At 41.8% G+C, this 20,116-nt stretch overlaps 1 protein-coding gene across 6 annotated transcripts in view; it reads right to left on the bottom strand.

Annotated features, from left to right (window-relative positions):
• Positions 1-20,116, bottom strand: part of MAGI1 (membrane associated guanylate kinase, WW and PDZ domain containing 1) — a 740,901-nt gene that overhangs the window by 129,807 nt on the left and 590,978 nt on the right. For all 6 annotated transcript variants that reach the window (XM_069084168.1, XM_069084167.1, XM_069084169.1 and 3 more), the window contains exon 4: positions 2,008-2,214. In XM_069084168.1, coding sequence (XP_068940269.1) covers positions 2,008-2,214 — 207 coding nt within the window. The remainder of the gene's footprint in view (positions 1-2,007; positions 2,215-20,116) is intronic.

Genomic DNA, 20,116 nt, shown 5'->3' with positions numbered 1-20,116 from the left:
CCTCAAGAAAGTTGTTTTGGACAAGGAATAGATGAATGAATGAATGAATGAATGAATGAATGAGCACTTGTTAATTGCTCACTATATGCCAGTCACTGGGGATACAAATACAAGGCAAGACCTTTCCTGTCCTCAAAGATCTTCCCTTCTAACAGAGAGAGCATATGTGGGAAATGGTGGCCAGGCAGGTTGTTTTGGTTTGGAAAGACTCAGGGACAGTAATTAAAGCCAATGGAAAGGAGCCTGTTATGTGCTAACAGGGTGCAGCTTATTCTCTTGCATGTAAGAAATAGTATCAAAGACATCATCAGGACATGACCTGAGCGCAAACAAGAGAATGTGTGTCATTCATATAGCATGAGTGAGGGAAAACAGGCAGGAAGCCCAAGGATTGCTCTGAGGGCCAAAGAACGTCCAAAGAACATGGGAGTTTTTTGGCAAAGATACTGGAGTGGTATATCATTTCCTTCTTCAACTCATTTTCTACTGATGAGAGAAGTGAGGCAAACATGGTTAAATGACTTGCCCAGGATCACACAGCTAGTAAGTGTCTTTGGCTGGATTTGAACTCAACTTCGTGAGTCAGGAAGACTCTAGTCCTGGCACTAGCTGCACCATCTAGCTGACCCCAGGTCAAATGTACCCAAATAAGAATTCCCTCTACAAAATATGTAGTGAATAGTTGGTCAATTCAGCCTTTATTGGAAGACCTCAAGAAACAGGGGACCTATGACCTCCTGAGGAAGCCCTTTCTAGTTTTAAACAACAAACCGTTAGAAAGTTTGCCATGTGCCAAGTCTAAATTTGCCTCTTCCACTCACTGCATATGAAAGGAACACCTTTGGTGGTCTTCATAGACTCCCCGCCCCCCACGCCCTACTCCCAGCTCCCCACTCCCCTGCCTTTACAGTGGGATTATCGAAGGACATGAACAAGAAATTTATGGGATAAGAAAGAATAAATGACTTGCCATCTTCACCAGTGAAAGGAGGGCTCATATTGACTGACAGAACAATCTAAGGAAATTTAGAATAGATTAGGAGTTCTACCAATGAAGCAACAGTTTAAAACCATTCCACTCCTCTCAGTACAAAAGCATCAAAATGATGCCAGATACCTTCTGAGTCCTGTTGACTCTTGCCAACTCAAACTAGTATCATCATCAGGAAATTTAGTTGACAAACATGAAAAAATCACAGTGATGTCCATCTTATCAGGCTGTAGTTTGTAATGATACATCCTCACCTACCCCACAGTTGCCTCCAACCCTCAAACATCTCTTGTGGCAAAACAAAATAATACTCTAATATGTCCCTTTGGGTGGGAGGGGTTGCAGAGCATGTAATGGCAGAAATAATGGGAGCGTAGTCATATTACGAAGCCAACCGCCATGACAGACGGCTGCCTCATATGTTGACAGATGGGATAATGACTACTGTTAAAAATATTTAAGAAATATTTAAGCATGGTGAAAACTTAAGAGCCAATATGCCATTCCAATTTTTCTCATAATCCATCTTCATTCATGGTGGCTTGCTTCAAAAAGAGAAGATGTTTTTGTCAATAAAGTGGAATTTAATATTAAGCTGTCAAATGAATGCTATTATTCTTTCCATAAGAGATGACTGGCATTGTGGAGAGCTTTGAGACAAATAATAAAAATAACAATGATGATGATGATGATGGTGTTGATAATTAATTATGATAATAACAGCAAGAATGATAACCCGTGGGTAGGAATTTTAAAGAAGGGAAGAGAGGCGATGAAGGTTATTCAATATCTTTCTTCTGCAACACATTTTTTCAGGCTTCTTTAAAAAAAACTAAATAGGACAGAAACTGAGTAAAAGGAGGTGGGGAGAATAACATGTAGCCTGTGAAAAATGAAACAATGTGGTTAGACTGAGAACTCTGATATCCCTGCCAGATGCCTGCTGGCAAGAACCAAGAAAGAAAGAGCCAAGCTCTCCTGCCCCACTCCCCAGCCCCCACCTCTGTCCCCTTTACCTGCCAAGCTACTGTTCATTTCAGGGACGTCATCCTCATCGCCATTTTCCGCGTGTACTATGCCAGCATTTTGCATATCATTGTAGGACTTGGTGCGTTTTGGGGTTGATTGCTTGGAGCCCGTTTGAAGGTTGTGCAAAGCATCAGTGGGAATCACTTTCCCGCTGACGGGTTGGCTGGGAGGCTTGGGTGTCCCATAATAGTTACCTAGGTGATAGAGACACATTTGCATGTTTCAGTGAGAATTAACCAAAAAAAAAAAGGCAAGATTTTACTTTCATCCCCATCTGAATGTAAAGAAATTAAGCTGGAAAACTCAAACGGCCTGCATTTCTTTTCTGGGATGGATTAGAAAAAGATGTCATTCCTCTTCAACTAGACATGTTGAATTCAGAAGGCGGGATGAGAGCTGCATTGTTTAGGTTCGGGCAACATGCAGGGACTAAAACAAAGGCAGCTGGGCTGGAACCCTCAACTTCATCTCATTACATCTGAATTTTAATTAGTCACCTTTTTACATGTATGCACCAACACAGTGTACAGTGCGTTTGGAGGGAGTTCCAAGGAAAAGAAAAAACTCAGTGTTGCTCCCACCCAGAGGGGGCCTGAAAGGCTGCGACGACCTTCTCTATCAATAGAGAATCGCAATGAGGGGCGAGAACATTTTTAAAAAGTAATCTTTCTTTATGGGAACCATTCCCCAAAAGGATAAGGGAGAGATGCCACGTGGCACTTATTTAATGGAGCGGTAGCCTTGGCTTCCGGGTCAGTTAGGAGAGGAATGCCATTTGCCAAGGCTTCAAAGGAAACCCTTGTGTGCTGCCGATGCTGCCTCTCCGAGCAGTCATTTTTAAATACCACATGTCACCAGACCATAAGTCACAGCAAACACAGAGGGAGGTGTTGAAGTATCACAGATATAGCCAGAATTCTGTTCATTTTCAGAATATGAGCAGTGAGAATTTGAATCATGTGATCATCTTCCAGAATTCATGATTCATACTAATTGGGAGCTGAGTGTATAAAAAAGGGGGCCAGAAAAAAGTGGTGTGGGCCGATTCAATAAAGCCTAATCAGGATGGTCCAGTATAAAGAGTGATGGCATTGGGTGGTAAGTCACAGGAAATGAGTTTGAATCCAAGCTTCACCACTCATCCCCGTAGTTGATCTTGGGCTACTTAGTTCACTGCTCTGGGTCTCCTCATATATAAAAATGAAAGAGTGGAAAGAAATGATCTCTCTGGTCCTTTCTAGTTCTAACCCATGATCCTATGGTCCTATAACATTTGTAATTCCCTTTCAGTTTTACAAAAGCAGAGATTACAAGCAATTATACATCCTCTACATTTGTCTCTCAGAAGATTCCCAGAGCATTGTCTAATCTTTTCTCCATTGGGGCTCCTAACGCTTTGTGTATCATGTGGCTGGAGGTAGGCTGGTGAAGCCTATAGAACCTTTCTCAGGATATTGTGTTGAGTGCATAAAATGTAACACATAAAATTACAAAAGAAAATGTTATGTTGAAATAAAGGTGTATCCCAGTATACAGACCCCATGAAATCTGTTCACAGACTTCTTGGGGATCAGTGGCTTTGGATTTTCATAATAATATTAAGAACAACAATGATGGTGGTGATGATGATGAAGATGATATTTACAACAGACCCTATGATTTCCCTGATGGAGGGAGCTCCTAGTGAGAAGTTTCTTCTACCTACATGCCATTCTATGGTGGGTAGGTAGGCTCTGTGCCAGTTAGAGACAGAGAAGACTGTCTAGAGCCTTGAGAAGAGATGTAGTCACTTGTCCTGATAAAAATAGCTAGCATCTTTCAAAATGCTTTGAATTTAGCAAAATGCTTCTTATATGTCATTTCATTTGATCCCCACAATGAGTCTGTGAATCAGGGTCTTTTATTATTCCCATTTTGCAGGTGATGACACTGGAACACAGAGCAAGTAAGCTTCTTGACCAGAATCTCCCTGCTATTCTCAGACTTGAGACCTGAACACACGTCTCCCCAACTCCTTCCATTATGCCTAACTACTTAAATATATTGTTCAGTTCCTGTTAATCCTGAAACAAAGAAGAGCTGGGCACATATTACTAGGGATTGTGTGTGGCAACAAGAGGGCAGCAGAATTTACTTCTGACCAATTATATCTTTATAGATGAAGACATTAGCAAGTGAATGTTTCATGATTAGGCATTTAATGTTGCTCAACAAACAGATAATTTTGCAAATACACAGACTTATTAATGTCAGCTTTCAAATATAAATGGAAAGGTCTGAGATCAATTCAACAAACATTTATTAAATGTGTTCTTTCCCTTGAGAGAACATTTAATAAATATTTGTTGAATGTATCCCACATCTTTCAGTTTATATGTCATATAAAAATAGATAGAGAGAATATATATGTATATGTGTTCATGTGTATATAAATGTGTGTATGTATGTATGTATGTGTGTATGCATACACAAACACACACATATAGGCTGGAAACTCTTTGTGAGTTCAAATCCCACCTCAGACCTTCCTAGCTTCATGACCCTGAAAAAATCACTTGGCCTTGGTCTGCCTCAGTCTCCTCATTTGTAAAGAGGGGCTAATAACAACACTGAGCTCCCAGGGTTGTTGTGAAGATGAAATGTGATGATAAATGCATAGCTCTCAGCACTGTGCCCGGCTCATAGGAAGTGCTGAATAAATGTCTGCTTTGGGATCCCTCTCCTCTTGGAGTTTGCAAGTGAGCATATGAACTAAAGTTCACTATTCTGTGACTAGGACCATCGTCCTCTGCATGTAGTACATTCATGAATGTGTGCACATATATGTGAAAAGTGTTGATAACTGAGCATGGATGAGTTGGAAGGCTGATGATCTGGGGTTTCCCTTTTCTTGCTTGAAAGTGTTAAATTTAAACATATTTTGGGAGACCTGGTGACTTTAAGACAAATTGCTGATTAAAAAAAAATTTTAAATGATCAGTCTTGATGAGGCCCAGGTTATAGTCTAACCACAGAATCATTATTTTCACCAAAAAATTGAAGCAAATTTGATAAGCTATTCCCACTTTCTGGATATTAGCCTATTAATGGCTCATGAAAAAGGGGACTTTTTTTTTCAGGGGTGGGGTCCTAAGTTTCTCTTGATTTTTTAAAAATTATTAATTTTTACTGATATCTTTTGTTCTCACATTCCCTTCCATTCAGAATATACCCCTTCTCTGCCCTGCCTCCTTTGGAACAAAAAGTAAAGCAGAAAGAAGAAAAAAACAGCAACCCGAGCCAAACTCGACACTGTACCAACCAGGACTGACAGTGTATGCTGTGTTCTACACCCAGAGCCCCCACCTTTATAGTTTAGGAAAGGAGATGAGATTTCTCATTTTCACTTTGTGGACAATCTTGGTATTATAATCATGAGGGTCAGCTTTGCTTTTGGCATGTTCGAAGCTCTTTCATTTCCAATGTGTCATCTCTACATGTGCTGTTCTCTCCTAGTTCTGCTAAGCCTCACTTTCCATCTACTCCCAGACCTCCTGTGGGACTCTGAATTCTTCATCCCCATCATTTCTTTGGATGTGGCACTACTCCATACACTCATTTACCACACTTTGTTTAGTCATTTCCCAATCAATGGGCTTCTACTCTTTCCAATTCAAGGAGGACATTTTAAAGTACGAATTAGCCATTACTTCTCAGCCAAGACACTCCTACAAAAGGACTGAAACCAAACTGAAGCCATGACCAGGTGGCTGAGGGATACGAGGAGCCCACCCAGATGGCATATCCAATGCACTATATGGTGTGTCCCAAAATTCCTGGTACAGGTTTAAGGTTCCAAAGCTTAAAACTTCCTTTATTGTGCACATCCAATGCACATAGTCACTCTTTGACTTTCACATTCAAGGTCAATGCAAAGTCTGACTTCAAGATCACAGCCATCATTCTCCACTCTAAAATTCCTGACATTCCTCCTTCTCTTCAGTATGTCTTCATCTCCTGTAAGTTTGCTCCTAACTCCAATTCATGTGCTTTTTCATACTGTTCCCAGTGTCACTGGAGATCTCTGGCTGGACTTGGAGTCAGAGAGACCTAGGTTTCAATCCTACTTCAGAGATGTTTGACCCTAGGCAAGTCACTTATCCTTTCTGAGCCTCAGTTTACTCATATAGAAAATAAGGGGACAGTGATGTCTAAGATTCCTTTAAAAGTCTAAGAACCTAATCTACACTCTATGCTCCATGCTCCTTCTTGTCCACTGGACTTTTCAAACTCTTCCTTTTCTTATGGCATGTCTTTGGGACCTATTGCCTCATTTTCCCAAGGCTGTGAGGAACACAGCCACCACAGTCAAGGGATCAGAAGCCCAAGATGGGCAAGCACCATGAACTCTGGGGGAAGACTCCTAAGTCTTAAAATAAAAATCAAGTAAGCATGTGCTTTGGATTCACCGAAAATTCCAATTAATCAGGACTTCAACTTGGCAAACGATCCAATTTCTTGAAACTATCAATCGATTTCCTCATGTTATTATTAATGTATGTTTCCAGAATGAGTATATCACACTGGCTAGTCTGCACAAAATCTGCAGGCCTCAGGATTGGTTTTGAAATGAAAATTAATAGGACACAAGAGCTGAGACTAATAAGTCATAAATGAAAAGCTCTATCAGTAATTCTATGAGGTAATGAGTGCTTCCTCCCAAGATGCCCACCATTCTGAACCCCAGGTGAACAGCTCCAAAACAAAGTTGCCCTTGGTCGTTCCTCCACCATTTGAAAGATGAAATCATCATTAAGGCAAGTCAATAAATTTTTGAATATTCTCTTTGGGTCTTTGGGGTGTTTTTGTTGAATCTTTTTTTTTTTAGTCATGTTTAACTCTTTCTGACCCTATTTGGGTTTTTTCTTGGCAAAGACACTGGAATGATTTGCCATTTCCTTTTTATAATGTAATGCCAAGGAAAGACAACTTCCCAAGCTGTAGAACAGTCCTAGAACCCCTGAAAACATTAGCAAAACCCTCTCCCAGGATTTCTGTAAACATACAACAAGAAAATTCTTCTTCAGGGCTTCTGAACCAACAGAAAGGTTCCCAGACCCCTGCAACAACAGCACTGTCCTTCACCAGTGGACAGCATTCACTCTCTGTCTGCAGGACAGTCTCAGGAGCTCTGAACCCAACAGAAAGGTTCCCAGACCCCTGCAACAACAGCACTGTCCTTCACCAGTGGACAGTATTCACTCTCTGTCTGCAGGACAGTCTCAGGAGCTCTTAGCCAACAGCCAGGTTCCAGGACTTCTTCAACAGGACTGTCTTTCACCAGTGGACAAATCTGGCAAAACAACATCAAAACAGACAAAGTACCAGCAAAACAGCCATGTCTCCTCAGTCCTTGGCAGCTCCGGGGGGCAGATCTCAAAAGTCCAGGGCAATTCAAAGTGGCCCTCAGCAATGCTCTCAGTCTCTCTCTCTGCCTCCACGAGGGTGCTGCTTCCAAAAAAAGTTCTTGTGCCTCTCTCTTGTCTCTCTCCAAATCTACGTCACCAGCTCCTCCCAGTTCAGGACTCTCTTTTCACATCAACAAGTCCATCCCACAGGTGGGATTAACAAGCTCTGGGTTTTAACACAATCAATTTGAAAACCAAGCCAATACAGGGGAATCTTTATATTCCATTAGTATCACACTTTTCCAACTCATTTTACAGATGAGGAAACTGAGACAAACAAGGTTAAGTGACTTGCCTAGGGTCACACAGCTGTAAGTGTCCGAGGCCAGATTTGAACTCAGGAAGGTGAGATTTTCTGGCTCCAGGCCCAGTGCTCTATCTACTGGGCTACCTAGCTGCCAACCTTTATGAGTAGGGGGTGAGAAAACGCCTTTGAAGTTGCTTAGATCATTTGAATCTCTCATCATTGTCACTATATATTGAAGCATGGAGAAAAATGACATTACATTCACATCTCAATCCATACAGCAAAATAAATTCTAAATGGATCAGTGATTTAAATGTGTGTTTTTTAAAGATACGTAAAAAGCCAAAGTTAATGAAGGGTTCCGTACATAACAATTATGGAGTGGTAGAAACATTTTAGAAATTATAGGAGATAGAATGAATTGGCTTGATCATTAAAAAAGATGTTTTACATAAAGAACAATGAATACAGAATAAAAAGGAAAGAAATAGTCTTGGAAAATAAATTCTTCAGTCTATGGAGCTATCTCTTCCCCTAACAATTTGAGTTATCCAAAAATGGAATGGCTGGAATTGGGTGATGGTACTTCCCCCCTGCCCTACAGAAATTCCTAAGAAAAGTTCAAAGATCACACATCAGTAACATTGTAGAGGAGATGGCTATTAGCTGGCATTTGAACTAGGTAGCAGCAGAGGCACTTGGAGACTCTAAGATTATGTGATTCTGTGACAAAAAGTTAGAGGTGTCTGTCACTGACCTTGAGATCTGTGGGCACATCTGAGGCCACAAAAGAGAATCAATCAGTCATCAATAAGTATTTGTTCTATGGCAGGCACTTTATAAAGCTTGGAAATACAAATGTTTCAAAAAATGAAATAATCCTTGCCCTCCAAGAGCTTATATTCTATTGAGAATTAACAATATGGAGAGAGTATGGACATACAAAAGAAATACAAAGGGATTTGGGGAGAGAGATGGCACTGTCCTGGAGGGAGCAGAAAAAGCTAAATGTAGAAAGTGGTGCTTGGGCTGAGACCTGAGGAAAACAAGGGATTCTGAGAAGCAACAGTAAGGAAGGAATATATTCCAGGTGTGTGTGTGTGTGTGTGTGTGTGTGTGTGTAGTGTGGTGTGTGTGCAGTGTGATGTGTGTGTAGTGTGGTGTGTGTGTGTAGTATGGTGTGTATGTGTAGTGTGGTGTGTGCGTGTATGTGTAGTGTGGTGCATGTGTGCGTGTGTGTGTGTGTGTAACTATTATCTACTGAGATACAGCTTGTCTGTCCTTCTGTGGAGGGCTGGAAGGGGAGTAAAATCTGATGAGTTGTAGCAGCAAGCACCCCAGCATCCCCAGGGGGCTGCCAACACAGGTTCTTAGATCTGCTTTTCTAAAGGAAAGCAACTCAAAATGGGTTAACAATCTTGCTTTAATCAATCAAACATATCATTTACCTAGTTCAGGGGAAAAAGTCAGCACCCTGAACTTAAGAGTACCCAGAGGTTACAAGCAGAAATTACAAGACAGAAAAACATTTCAAGGAGACAGGCTTCCTGTCCAACCATCACATCCATACCTAGTCAGTCACCAGAGAGGGAAGCATCAACATCTGGGTTTTCAAAACCAGGGCTCTCAACAGCTGCCCAGAGTCTCGTCTGGTCAAACCACACAACGCTTCTCAAAGTGAGTCCCAAAGCAAAGCCTCACATCAGGGTTCACATAGCCTTCTCCTGGGTCAGAGAATGCAACAACCCTCTTGACCCACTGCCCAATCACAAAATATCTCCTGAAAAACAAGCCTCCCACCACAGGCTCCAGGTGCACTTAAGCCTATCAAATGGCCTAGGGGCAGGGAAGATCTTAAATTTCCATTCCATTCCTATAACATGAGTCTGGAAAGATTAGATGGTGCCAGGTAGAAGAGGTTTTGGAATGCCAGACAGGGGAGTTCATATTTGATCTGAGAGTGTATCCTGGTCTAAAGGCATTTTAGAATGGAATCACAGAATTTTGGAGTTCTGAAGGAGCTCAGCCACCATTGGTCTCGATTTTAGCCCAACACCTACTCAAAAGGAACTTTTACCATACATAATATCCCCAATAAGCAATCATCCGTCAGAGGCATCTGGTAGATGACAGCTAGGTGGTACAGAAGATGGGGCACTTGGAGTCAGGAAGACCCGAGTTCAAAATCCAGCTTCAGACTCTTACTTAGCTGTGTGACCCATGGCAAGTCCACTGAATGCCCTTCAGCTTCACTTACCTCATCTGTAAAATGGGGCTAATACTAGTACGTGCCTCACAAGGTTGTTGTGAGGATCAAATGCATTATTTGTAAAGTCCTCTGTAAACCTTAAAAAAAAAAGTACCGTATAAATGCCAGCTATTATTATCCTGTTGCTGTCTGAGGAGCGGGAAGGAGGGGAGACTGACCAACTCTCCAGGCAACCCATTCCATGTCTGGACAGCTTTCACTGTTAGGAAGATTTTTTTTTTTTGACATTAAGCCTAAATTGGCCCCTTTGCAATTTCTACTCATGACTTCTGCTTCTGTCCTCTGGGACCAAACAGACAAAATCTATTCCTCCTGCATATGATCGCCCATCAAATTCCTGAAGCTAGCGATCCCATCCCAGAGAACTATTCTGGTCTTCTCTTCAAATTAAATGACCCTTTGTAAAGTGTTTAACACAGTGCCTGCCATATAGTAAGCTCTGGATAAATGTTGGTTGTGATTGGGGTTGTGGCTGTTATTCTCAAGGCTAAACACCCCAGTTCCTTCAATGATCCTTATTAACAAGGAAGGATTCAAGGGTCTTCAGTGTTCTGAATGTCTTTTCCTCCAGTTTATCAATGCTATCTCTAAAGTGCGATACCCAGAACCAAACACTCTCATCCCCTTGTTCCCAGAAGCTTTTTTGGTTGCACGGTATACGATCAACCTATATTGAACATGTGGTCCACCACAACCCCCGGATCTTTTTTTCAGACAAAGTGTGGCCTAGCTATCTCTCCTTTATTTCATTCTTGTAGGGCACAAGACAGAATTTTAGGTCATACACACCCAAGGCTAAGGGGTATGAGCCCCATGAATGATGACCCAGCAAAATAGACCGAGAAGTAGCACTCACATAGGTAAAAGGAAATTCAAAAGAGCCCTAAAGAAGATGGCATTTAGGAGTGTTAGTAAATAGTGGCAGATGAAGCAGTGACATAAGGAGAGATGGAAGTCAGCACACTATATCCCTGTCTACCAAGTCACATATTTAATAGGAAAGGGGGCTAACAGCACCAGTATCAGCAGATCAGGACAGCAAATTAATGTGAGCTCTTTGCAAAGGAGCAATGAGGGTCCTGGGCTTCAGGATGGGCTCAGCTAGATTTGAATCTTGTAACTGTGGTATATGATTTTATACCTGATTACCTTATTCATAAAAAGATTTCTGGGACCCCAATTGGGTCACGGTTGGGACCTCTGATTAATTCATTTCACTGGTTAATTGGCCAGAAATCTCCTGACTGACTCCCAAGTAAAACTTTGCTCCAAAGAATTTAATTCAAAAGAATAACAACATTCAATGAAACGATCAAAATCTTGACAGTGTTTATACATCGCTAGTGATATATGAGAAAGTGCATTCTAGCAAAGAGATCCATTATATGGTTTGGTAGCCTGAAGCAGGTCCATATTTAACCTGAATATAATTATTTCCCTTTGAAGGGGGTTAAGTACAAAATAGCATTATTGTGCTATTTACTTAGCTTAATTCACAGGTTATTCAACCTGCAGGACAACTGAAATTGCTATCCAATGAACTGGTGAAGAATATTAATGGGAACCATTGAGGTACAAGAAATTAGTATCCTTGGATAAAGTCAAGAAAATGAGACAATAATATTAATAATAGCTGACATTTATGGTGTTAGTGTGGATTATCTCACTTAGACTCACAATAACCCTATAAAATATGTGCTATTATGCCCATTTTCAAGATTAATCAGATAAAATAATGTCATAATGAATTACATGGGGCTTATTATAACTGGGTCAGCAAGTAAGAAGAATATAAATTTGCCGAGGAGAAGGATTGTTTTCATTTTGACTTCGTATCCTGATGCCAAGTCGCCAGGAGGCGCCTAATTATCGCTTGTCCTTTCTCAAAGAGGACCAATGAGATCATGAGTGATGTCTTGACTTGAGCGTGAATTGGATTTAAATGAGGCAGAGCTGGACAAAATAGTCGGTCTTACTCTCTCCTTCCAGATTTCTCAAAGTCCATGGCAGAACAAAAGTCAGGATGCTTGGAGATGGCCTGGGATGCAGTGGATGACCTTGGTGGCATCTTCGATGACAGACCAACCTCCTTCCATTGGAACAAATTGTTTCATTCTGCCAGGGAAAGTTTTCACATGCTTGGGATAGAAATCCCCTAACTCACCAACAATTTGAGGCCTCTCAGTTACCCTCAACATGGTTTAGCCCATCTGCACTGATGGTTTACTGGGATGTGGCCCCTGTGCATGCTACAGAGTCACGGGTGAGAGTTGGGTGGTAGGTGGGCACAGAAGGTGGATGAGCAGCCCTGAAAAGGATACAGCTGCCCTCATACCAGAGGTGCTAGCCCTCCTGGACAACTAATAAATGCTTGTTCCATTGGCTTTGTTGAGAGGAATAACTTTTAGAAACCAAATAATTATATAAAACCCTGTACTAGGGGCAGCTAGGTGGCACAGTGAATAGAGCACTGGGTCTAGAGTCAGGAGGACGTAAGTTCAAATCTGGCCTCAGACACTTGACACACTACCTGTGTGACCTTGGACAAGTCATTTAAACCCAATTGCCTTGCCTTGCCTTCCCCCTTGCCTATCCAAAAAAACAAACCAAAACAAACAAACCAAAAGATCCTGTACTGATATTTCCCATATAGAAAAGCTTTCATGGAGTACATTAAGGTCAAACAGATGAGTGACTGAGACCAGTGATAAGCACGTAGGCAGCAGCGCATGCCAATGGCAGCTCTTTGGAAGGAGTGGGATTCACGATGTGGTTAAAAGAAGGAGAGAGAAAACTTGTGAAAATAAAAACATACACTGGCTTTTTTATATCATATCCAAAAAGGTCTTTTTCAAGGATGTAAAAAGTATCTTTCCTTCTGTTTCTATATTTTGGTAAAGGTGTGGGAATCTACCCTGAAAATGCCAGTGCTATATGCAGGCTAGATTAGCTAGCTTAATGAATGCTTGGTCCCATCCTCTAATCACTTCCCACTTACTTGGGATTTATCTGATATTTATGCATCTGTGTAAATAAGGTGGAAGCTTGGGGCAGCTAGGTGGCACAGTGAATAGAGCACTGGCCCTTGAGTCAATCTGGCCTCAGATACTTAACACAAAACAGGCCGTGGGACCTAGGGCAAGTCACTTAACCCCGATTGCCCTACCTCCCTCTGCCAAAAAGCAAGGAAAAGAAAATGTCGAAACTGTTATGTGATTTAGTGGAATCAACTCTATAAAATGAGAGAGTAGGATTTGATGGCCTCCAAGGCTCCTTTCAGCTCTTATTCAGTGAATTTACAAGTCCATAAACATTTTCCTTTTAAATTTCTGAATTTCAGTTTTCCACCTCACTTTCTTCCTCCACCCAAGCTTCTTCACAAATGCTTTAAATTCCTTCCCCTCCCAAATGTCCCAGGCCATATATTACTCAGTGTCCCAAAAGTCTTACAAGATATAATTTTAAGCTATAGAATCTTAACACTTTATGGAGAATTTTTGGACACGTTGATTGGGCTTTCCTTTGGCAACTTGCTACGTGATGCTTGTGGGGAGTGAGGGAGGAGGATACCCTCCATGTTGCTATGTGGTTGGGGATTTCTTTGTGAGAATTAATTTGCACAAAAAAAAATGCTAAAACAAAAGGCAAACCTCAGACTGAATTATCAGTGGTTCCTGTGTATGGGGCTATGCAAAAGGAAGGAAAAACCACATCCTTATTTCATTGCATGATGATGCAATATTGGGTCCTCGCCTGGCGGAAAGGACAGGACCTGATTTCTGATAGAGGGGATGGTAATTAGAATGTTTCCCTTTTAGATGTTAGCCCCTTTTAGAGTTCATTAGTCAGGAAGACCTGTGTTCAAATCCTACTTTCTGAACCATCCTGGTTACATTACCCCAGGTAAGTCAGTGCTAGACCTCTAGGCAACTTTCTATTCCTATGAATTGAAAGAAGGTAGAGAGGGATTTTCCTCACCTGGGAGATCAAGTCACAGGGCCCCAGTCGGAGCCCTTTTAAATGATAGAGCTTTATAAAATTTTATATCCTTTCCCATGAAGCAACTCAACAACCCCATGAGGCAGGGAGGGGCTACATGTGCCCAGATGGGAAAATTGAGGCTTAGAAAAATTAAATCCCATTCTATTATACAATTTACCAGCAAGATGGAAAAAGAGACGGTTTCATAAATAATAATAGCTGATATGTGTAGAGGGCTTTAGGACTGCAATGAACTTTGCAAATATAGCTCATAAAAGGGAACTACAGGTATCTTTGTGCCCATTTTCCAGGTAAGTGATAGGAACTTCTAAAGGCAAACTGGTCATGGCCACTGGTCAAGTAAGTATCCAATAGGGGATTTCTATTTAGGGCTTCTAGACTCCAGTCCCAGCTCGCTAGCCATCATAATTGGCCGCCATTAGTGGGGATCCCCTGGCTGTTGCCATACTTGGACCAGCAATGCCCTGGGGATGCATATCTAAGTATACAGGCTGCTACGGAGTCACTGCCAGAATGACTTTGGGGCTACAAGGAGAAAACACTGGGGTCAGAGCCATGTAGAAAAGAGATTTCTTTCTTTGACTGGTCTCCTTTCTCCACTAGCACCTGACAAAGGCATCTTCCAAAAGTCATTCCCTTACTCAGTAAATTCCAGGGATTCCCCATTACTCCCAGCATCAAATCTTTACAACCCACCCCCTCCCTCTCTACCTTTCCAGTCCATTTACATTTTTACTCCCTTCTAAATGCAAAAAAGTGACATTGGCACCCTTGTTGTTTCTTGCAGACAGCACTGTATCTCCCAACTCTCAATTCTCTCTGGCCATCCTCCATTTCTGGAACTCTCTCACTCCTCAACTCTGCCTCCTGGTTTCCATGGTTTCCTTCAAATCTAGACTGGAATCCCATTTTTCTGGCCTTTCCCCCAGGTGTCCCTCAATGCCAGTGCATTGTCTCTGAGATTACCTCCCATCTACCCTGTGTCTAGATTTTCTATGTAACATTATTGTTGGTGAACTCCTGGAGGGCATCCTCTGTTTTTGCCTTTTGGGGGGAGGCAGTGCTTAGCACAGTGCCAGGCATATAGTAAGCACTTAATCAATGCTTGCTGACTGAAGAAAAACATCACTAACACAAATGCTTCTTTTCAGTTGTTTATAAGAAATAAAGGAGGGCTTTCAGGGTCGATCCCTCTCCTGGGAATTTATCTGAGCTTAACATTAATGGTTGGCATTTATTTTATAAGAGAAATTGGACAATATTTAGGCTATTTTCCAGCTTCGGTGATCATCAAGTTTCTTAGGCAGGGTCATTGGTGCAGAAGGGGCACATCTTTTGGGTCTCTCTCCCGATGCCTGATCTGAAGATGATCCACTTACCATGGCCAGGCAAATGCAGGCCTCTGAGCTATGATAGCTGCAGAACAGGGCACAATGTGGGTGGCATCCAAGGCCTTTCATTTAACCACTGTTAGGAGACTCCCTCACAGTTTTTTGTATCTCCCTCACCATATGGCTATGATTGTAATTCTATAAAACTAAATGCAAACAATTAAATTAGAGCACTCTGATAATCTATCTCTGAACAAATGGGAAAGCCCTATGCTGAAGGAAAGGGAACAATCTCACCTCCTTCTCTGACTAGGAAAGTCAGAAGAAAAGAGGATACAGATTGGTGGGCCCAAGGCTGAATTCCTGCCCTGATGTTTCTGTCTTGGCCCATATTAATGTGCTCATGACAAGAGGCCATGCTCCTAACAGACCAGCAATAGAAGGGGTGAACTGGTTAGTGAGATGGTGAAAGTCTATTGAAGAAAAAAGGAAAAATCAAGTTTTGTGATATTCTGGTGGGGAGGGATAGATAGACAAGGCTCATCAATGCCAATGTCAATTGCACTAATATCTATGAAGCTGTGCCCTGTGGAAGGCACTGAATTAGGCACCCAGGGGTACAAAAACACAAATGAAATAAAATGGTTGACTTCTGTCATGATTTAATTTTAACAAAAGGGTAAACCAAGGCAGGTCTCCAAACAAGACAACATTTTTTAGCAGGGGCGCACTACTTTCAATAAATTGATCAATGGCTTGCCTCCTTTGATGCCAAAGACCTTAAGCAAAAGGGCTGTTCACTGTTTATAGGTTTTGGAAAGTAGAGAACAAAGAAAAAAGCCAAGAAAGGATTAAAAGCCATATGATTGGTTATAGAGCTATGGCAAAGGGAGCAACATGGCTGGCTGGAAATCTGGTAAAGAGGATTAGCAACAACTTCCTTTCTTCTTGCACGAGACTAAGAAATGTTCTTCGTTTGAATCCAGGTGTGAGATACCGGCCCAGACTTTTGGAGAGCAAACCAGACATCCTTGAAGCATAGCTCGGTGGAGCAAAGACTTCTCCTAGGTCAGTTAAATTCCGTGAGGCAGGAAAGCTGGATTTTTAAACTTAACCCATTAAAAGCCCCCGAACTCTGAACTAAGTTCAGAGATACAGAACCATGACTTAAGCAGTTATAGGACAAAAATCAATTAAGTATAAATAGGATCACTAAGAAATTGATACAGGATCAATCTTAATCTTCTCACCTTGGAGTTGACAAGATCTGGGTTCAAGGTCCACCTCTGGTATGAACTGGCTGTGCTTAAAAATGAATGCACTTGACCCTCATGCTCCTGATGTAATGAATAGGTAATGGATAAGGGTTCCTGACTTCTAATGCTCTCCCTTGAATTTAATGACTTTGTTTTTATTTGTATTTATTCTCAGGATTTCAGGAACACAGATTTAGAGTTGGAAGGGACTGAAGTCCAATGAATCCAACCCCCCCACATTTTATAAATGACAAAACTAAGGAAGGGGAAGGGACTTGTCAAGGTGGGCTTTGAACCTAGGACTTATGATTTAATATTAATCAACATTTTAAAAATTGCTTTTTGAAGACCTACCCTATCAATCTGTTCAAGGGCCACTGTATAAGATTCATGGTTTCAGCTGATAACTGGAAAAGATAAAATACTGAGAAAAACTCTTTCTGGGATAAGCATTCACTCTCCATTCCTTGTTCCTGGATGTTTCTAATATCATGGTGGAATTACTTAGTAAGGGAGCCGACAGGTTGTAAGACCAATAGACTGTAATAGTCAAGAAAATACTGGAAATCCTTCTTGTGCTAGTCTTTTCCCATGAGCCCTGAGATCAAGCTGGCCAGAGTCGTGAGTAATATCTAGCTAGGGGATGGATGAATCTGCTTCCCTTTTATATCAGACTCCAGATGTACACTCAAAACTGCCATTATGCACAGCCATTTTTTTTAAAATAACCTGACTCATAGCATTGCTTCCCAACCAGTCAACTTGATGAATTTGCTTTGGTCTAAACCATCACTGCGTCTCTCTTATTCTCTACTCTAAAGCTCCAGCCCAAGTCCCATGGTTCTCTCTTCATTCACCAACCTTTCCCTGAAAAAGTGTGGGATTTGGGATGAGAGGATCAGGTTTTGAATCCTGGTTTTGCCCCTCTAACTGACGAGTCATGGAAGTTGCTGAAACCTCCATGGAACTATTGTTTCAACTGTAAAATGGGCCAAATCCAGAAGTTCCAATGGACATCCATGAGCTCTTAAAAAAAAAAATTTGATAACTGCATTCCAATATAATGGGTTTCCTTTACGTCAATATAATTGTCTCAGCAAATGGGTCTACTTTCTGCAAAAAGTCTTTCCAAATCCTCTTTAATCTTACTGCCTTCCCTCTGAGATTATCTCCATTTTGTTCTGTATACATTTTGTTTCACATAATTGGTTACATGTTGCCTCCCCAATTAGACGGTGAACTCCTTGAGAATGGGAACTTTTTTTGTTTTATTTTGTTTTTTCCTTAAGATTCCCAGTACTTAATTAGCACAGTGTATGGCATTCTGAAGGAGCTTAATGAATGCTTTTGACTTGACTTTGTAAACCTATGCATTTTATTTTATGTATTAAAAAGATTATTCTGAGGTGTCCCTGGGCTTCAACAGATTGCTCAAGGGGTCAGGACATCAAAAAGGTTAAGGATCACTGGCTTCAATGATCTCAGAAGTGCTTGTCAGTTTTAAATCTATGACACCAAGAAATGACTCTAAATAACTCACTATGTCTCTGTTCAGCACTTAGTTTCATTTCTTTGGTGTCTTTGTCTTGGTTCTCTGTCTCAGTTTGTAAGTTCTGACTGGACAATGGTTAGGTGGGTTCACATGTCACTGATGACAGGACAATGTGGCCTGTTGGAGAAAGGGTCAGTTATGAAGGCTGAAACTAACCAACAATTCGTGAATATTTAAGCACATAGTCTGGGACAGACACTGTGATTGGTGCTGGAGAAAGAGATGCCATTAATGAACCAACCCCTACTCACAAAGACACCAGAGTACAAATTGTGCCTCTGGCTTTTATTAGTATATGACCCCAGGCAAGTCCCTTTACTTCTCATTGCCCCAGGCAGCTTTCTAGGGTACAGCTAAGTTACCAATCTCTACAGTGAGAGGTGTGTCCCATACCAGAAATCCCCTACACTGATGAAATTTCAGTGGGGTAGGGGGAGAGGGCATGGGGAGAATGGGTCATATGCCTTTAGGTACCTGATAAAATTTATGAATGGTTTTGTTTCTAAACATACATATGAGGAATCACTTTGTAGAATCTTACACAGGCATGCACATTCATGTGAGGAAGGGATAAGCAGGTAGAGTGATATTTGCCAGCTGGCTGTTTCATTATCAGTGCATATCAACAAGGTCTTTAGTCCCTCTGGTCTTGCCAGCAGGGCTTGTCGCATCAAGTGGGTAACCAGGGTCTGCCAAGGAACAGGTCTCCAACCATCTTGGTAACAGGATGGGGAGACAACTGGCTAGGTCTTCTGTTATGAAAAATGGGGACTCCCCTACTAGATACTATTCACTTTTCTTCTGGGTTGCTGTTTCCATCAAAGTGCAGCCTTAGTTGTGAGGAGTATAGCCCAGCCTTTCCAGAAGGAAATTCATCTTACATTGAATAGTTCACTCCTGCATAAGATAGGTCTGCCACGATTCCCATCAGAAATACCATGAAGCCTGGCTTCTCCATTGAGAGAGGAAGGGCTTTCAAATGCAAGGTCTACATAATCAGTCAAATTTACCCCACAGTCATTTGTAAAACTGGCCTGTTTGGAACTGGCCCCATGACCCAGCTCATCCCTTGAAAACTCTCTCTCTCCCCGTCTAGAGCTAAGAGACCCAGCAGCCTGCATGCTCTCAGCAGGAAAGAATAAAGAAGAATCAAGAGATCAAGACAGCATGTGGTTCAGCTGATTTGAGAACCCCAACTAAGAAACTGGCATTAGGATACAGTGGAAAGAGAAGTGGATTGGAATCAGTGTAAGGGGCGTGGTCCAAATGCCATCTCTGTTGATGACTACATGTGTGACCTTCGGCAAGTCACTGAACCACTCTGAGCCTCAGTTTCCTCATCTGTAGAATACAGAAAGAGCCCACAGAACTACCTAAAGCCCCAGTTCCTCAATCACCAGAACCATTGAACATTAGGCCGGAGAGACCTGGGTATCATTTTATAGATTCCAGGACTGGACCAGATGACCTCTACAATTCCTTCCAGTTCCAGCTCTCTGATCACTCATTACAAAGGAGGGGAGACTAACACAGAGAGTGTTTGCTATTGGAAGTCTCCTGAAATCTTTCCATGGCAATGATGTAATCTGGTTTGTTAACTGGCCAAAGGGCAAAGCTGAAAACCGAGTTGCCGACTCATCTGCATGGCACCCCAATACCTCCCAGGATGGGGTGAGCCTGCAGGGCAAAAATACAGGGTGGTCTTGATCTGTTGGAGGCCTTTCTGAGAAGTCGTGAGCTCTGGCCCTGGAAGGGACTACAAGGAAAGAAACTGCCAGACTCCAGCTATTGGAGAAAATGGAGAAAAGTATGGGATCCTGCAGGATAGAATCCTAGACAGGAGTTAGGAAACTGGCAGTGGGAGTCCCAATTCTGCAGGATTCAGTCCACTTTCCCAAACTCTCTGAATCTTCATTTTATGGAAGGAAGGAAGGAAGGAAGGAAGGAAGGAAGGAAGGAAGGAAGGAAGGAAGGAAGGAAGGAAGGAAGGAA

Source organism: Petaurus breviceps, unplaced genomic scaffold, assembly GCF_028583685.1.
Source record: "Petaurus breviceps papuanus isolate PSGF00001 unplaced genomic scaffold, PetGlider_PUasm1.0 174, whole genome shotgun sequence".
Lineage (NCBI taxonomy): Eukaryota > Metazoa > Chordata > Mammalia > Diprotodontia > Petauridae > Petaurus > Petaurus breviceps.
This window is presented reverse-complemented; position numbering and strand designations above follow the sequence as displayed.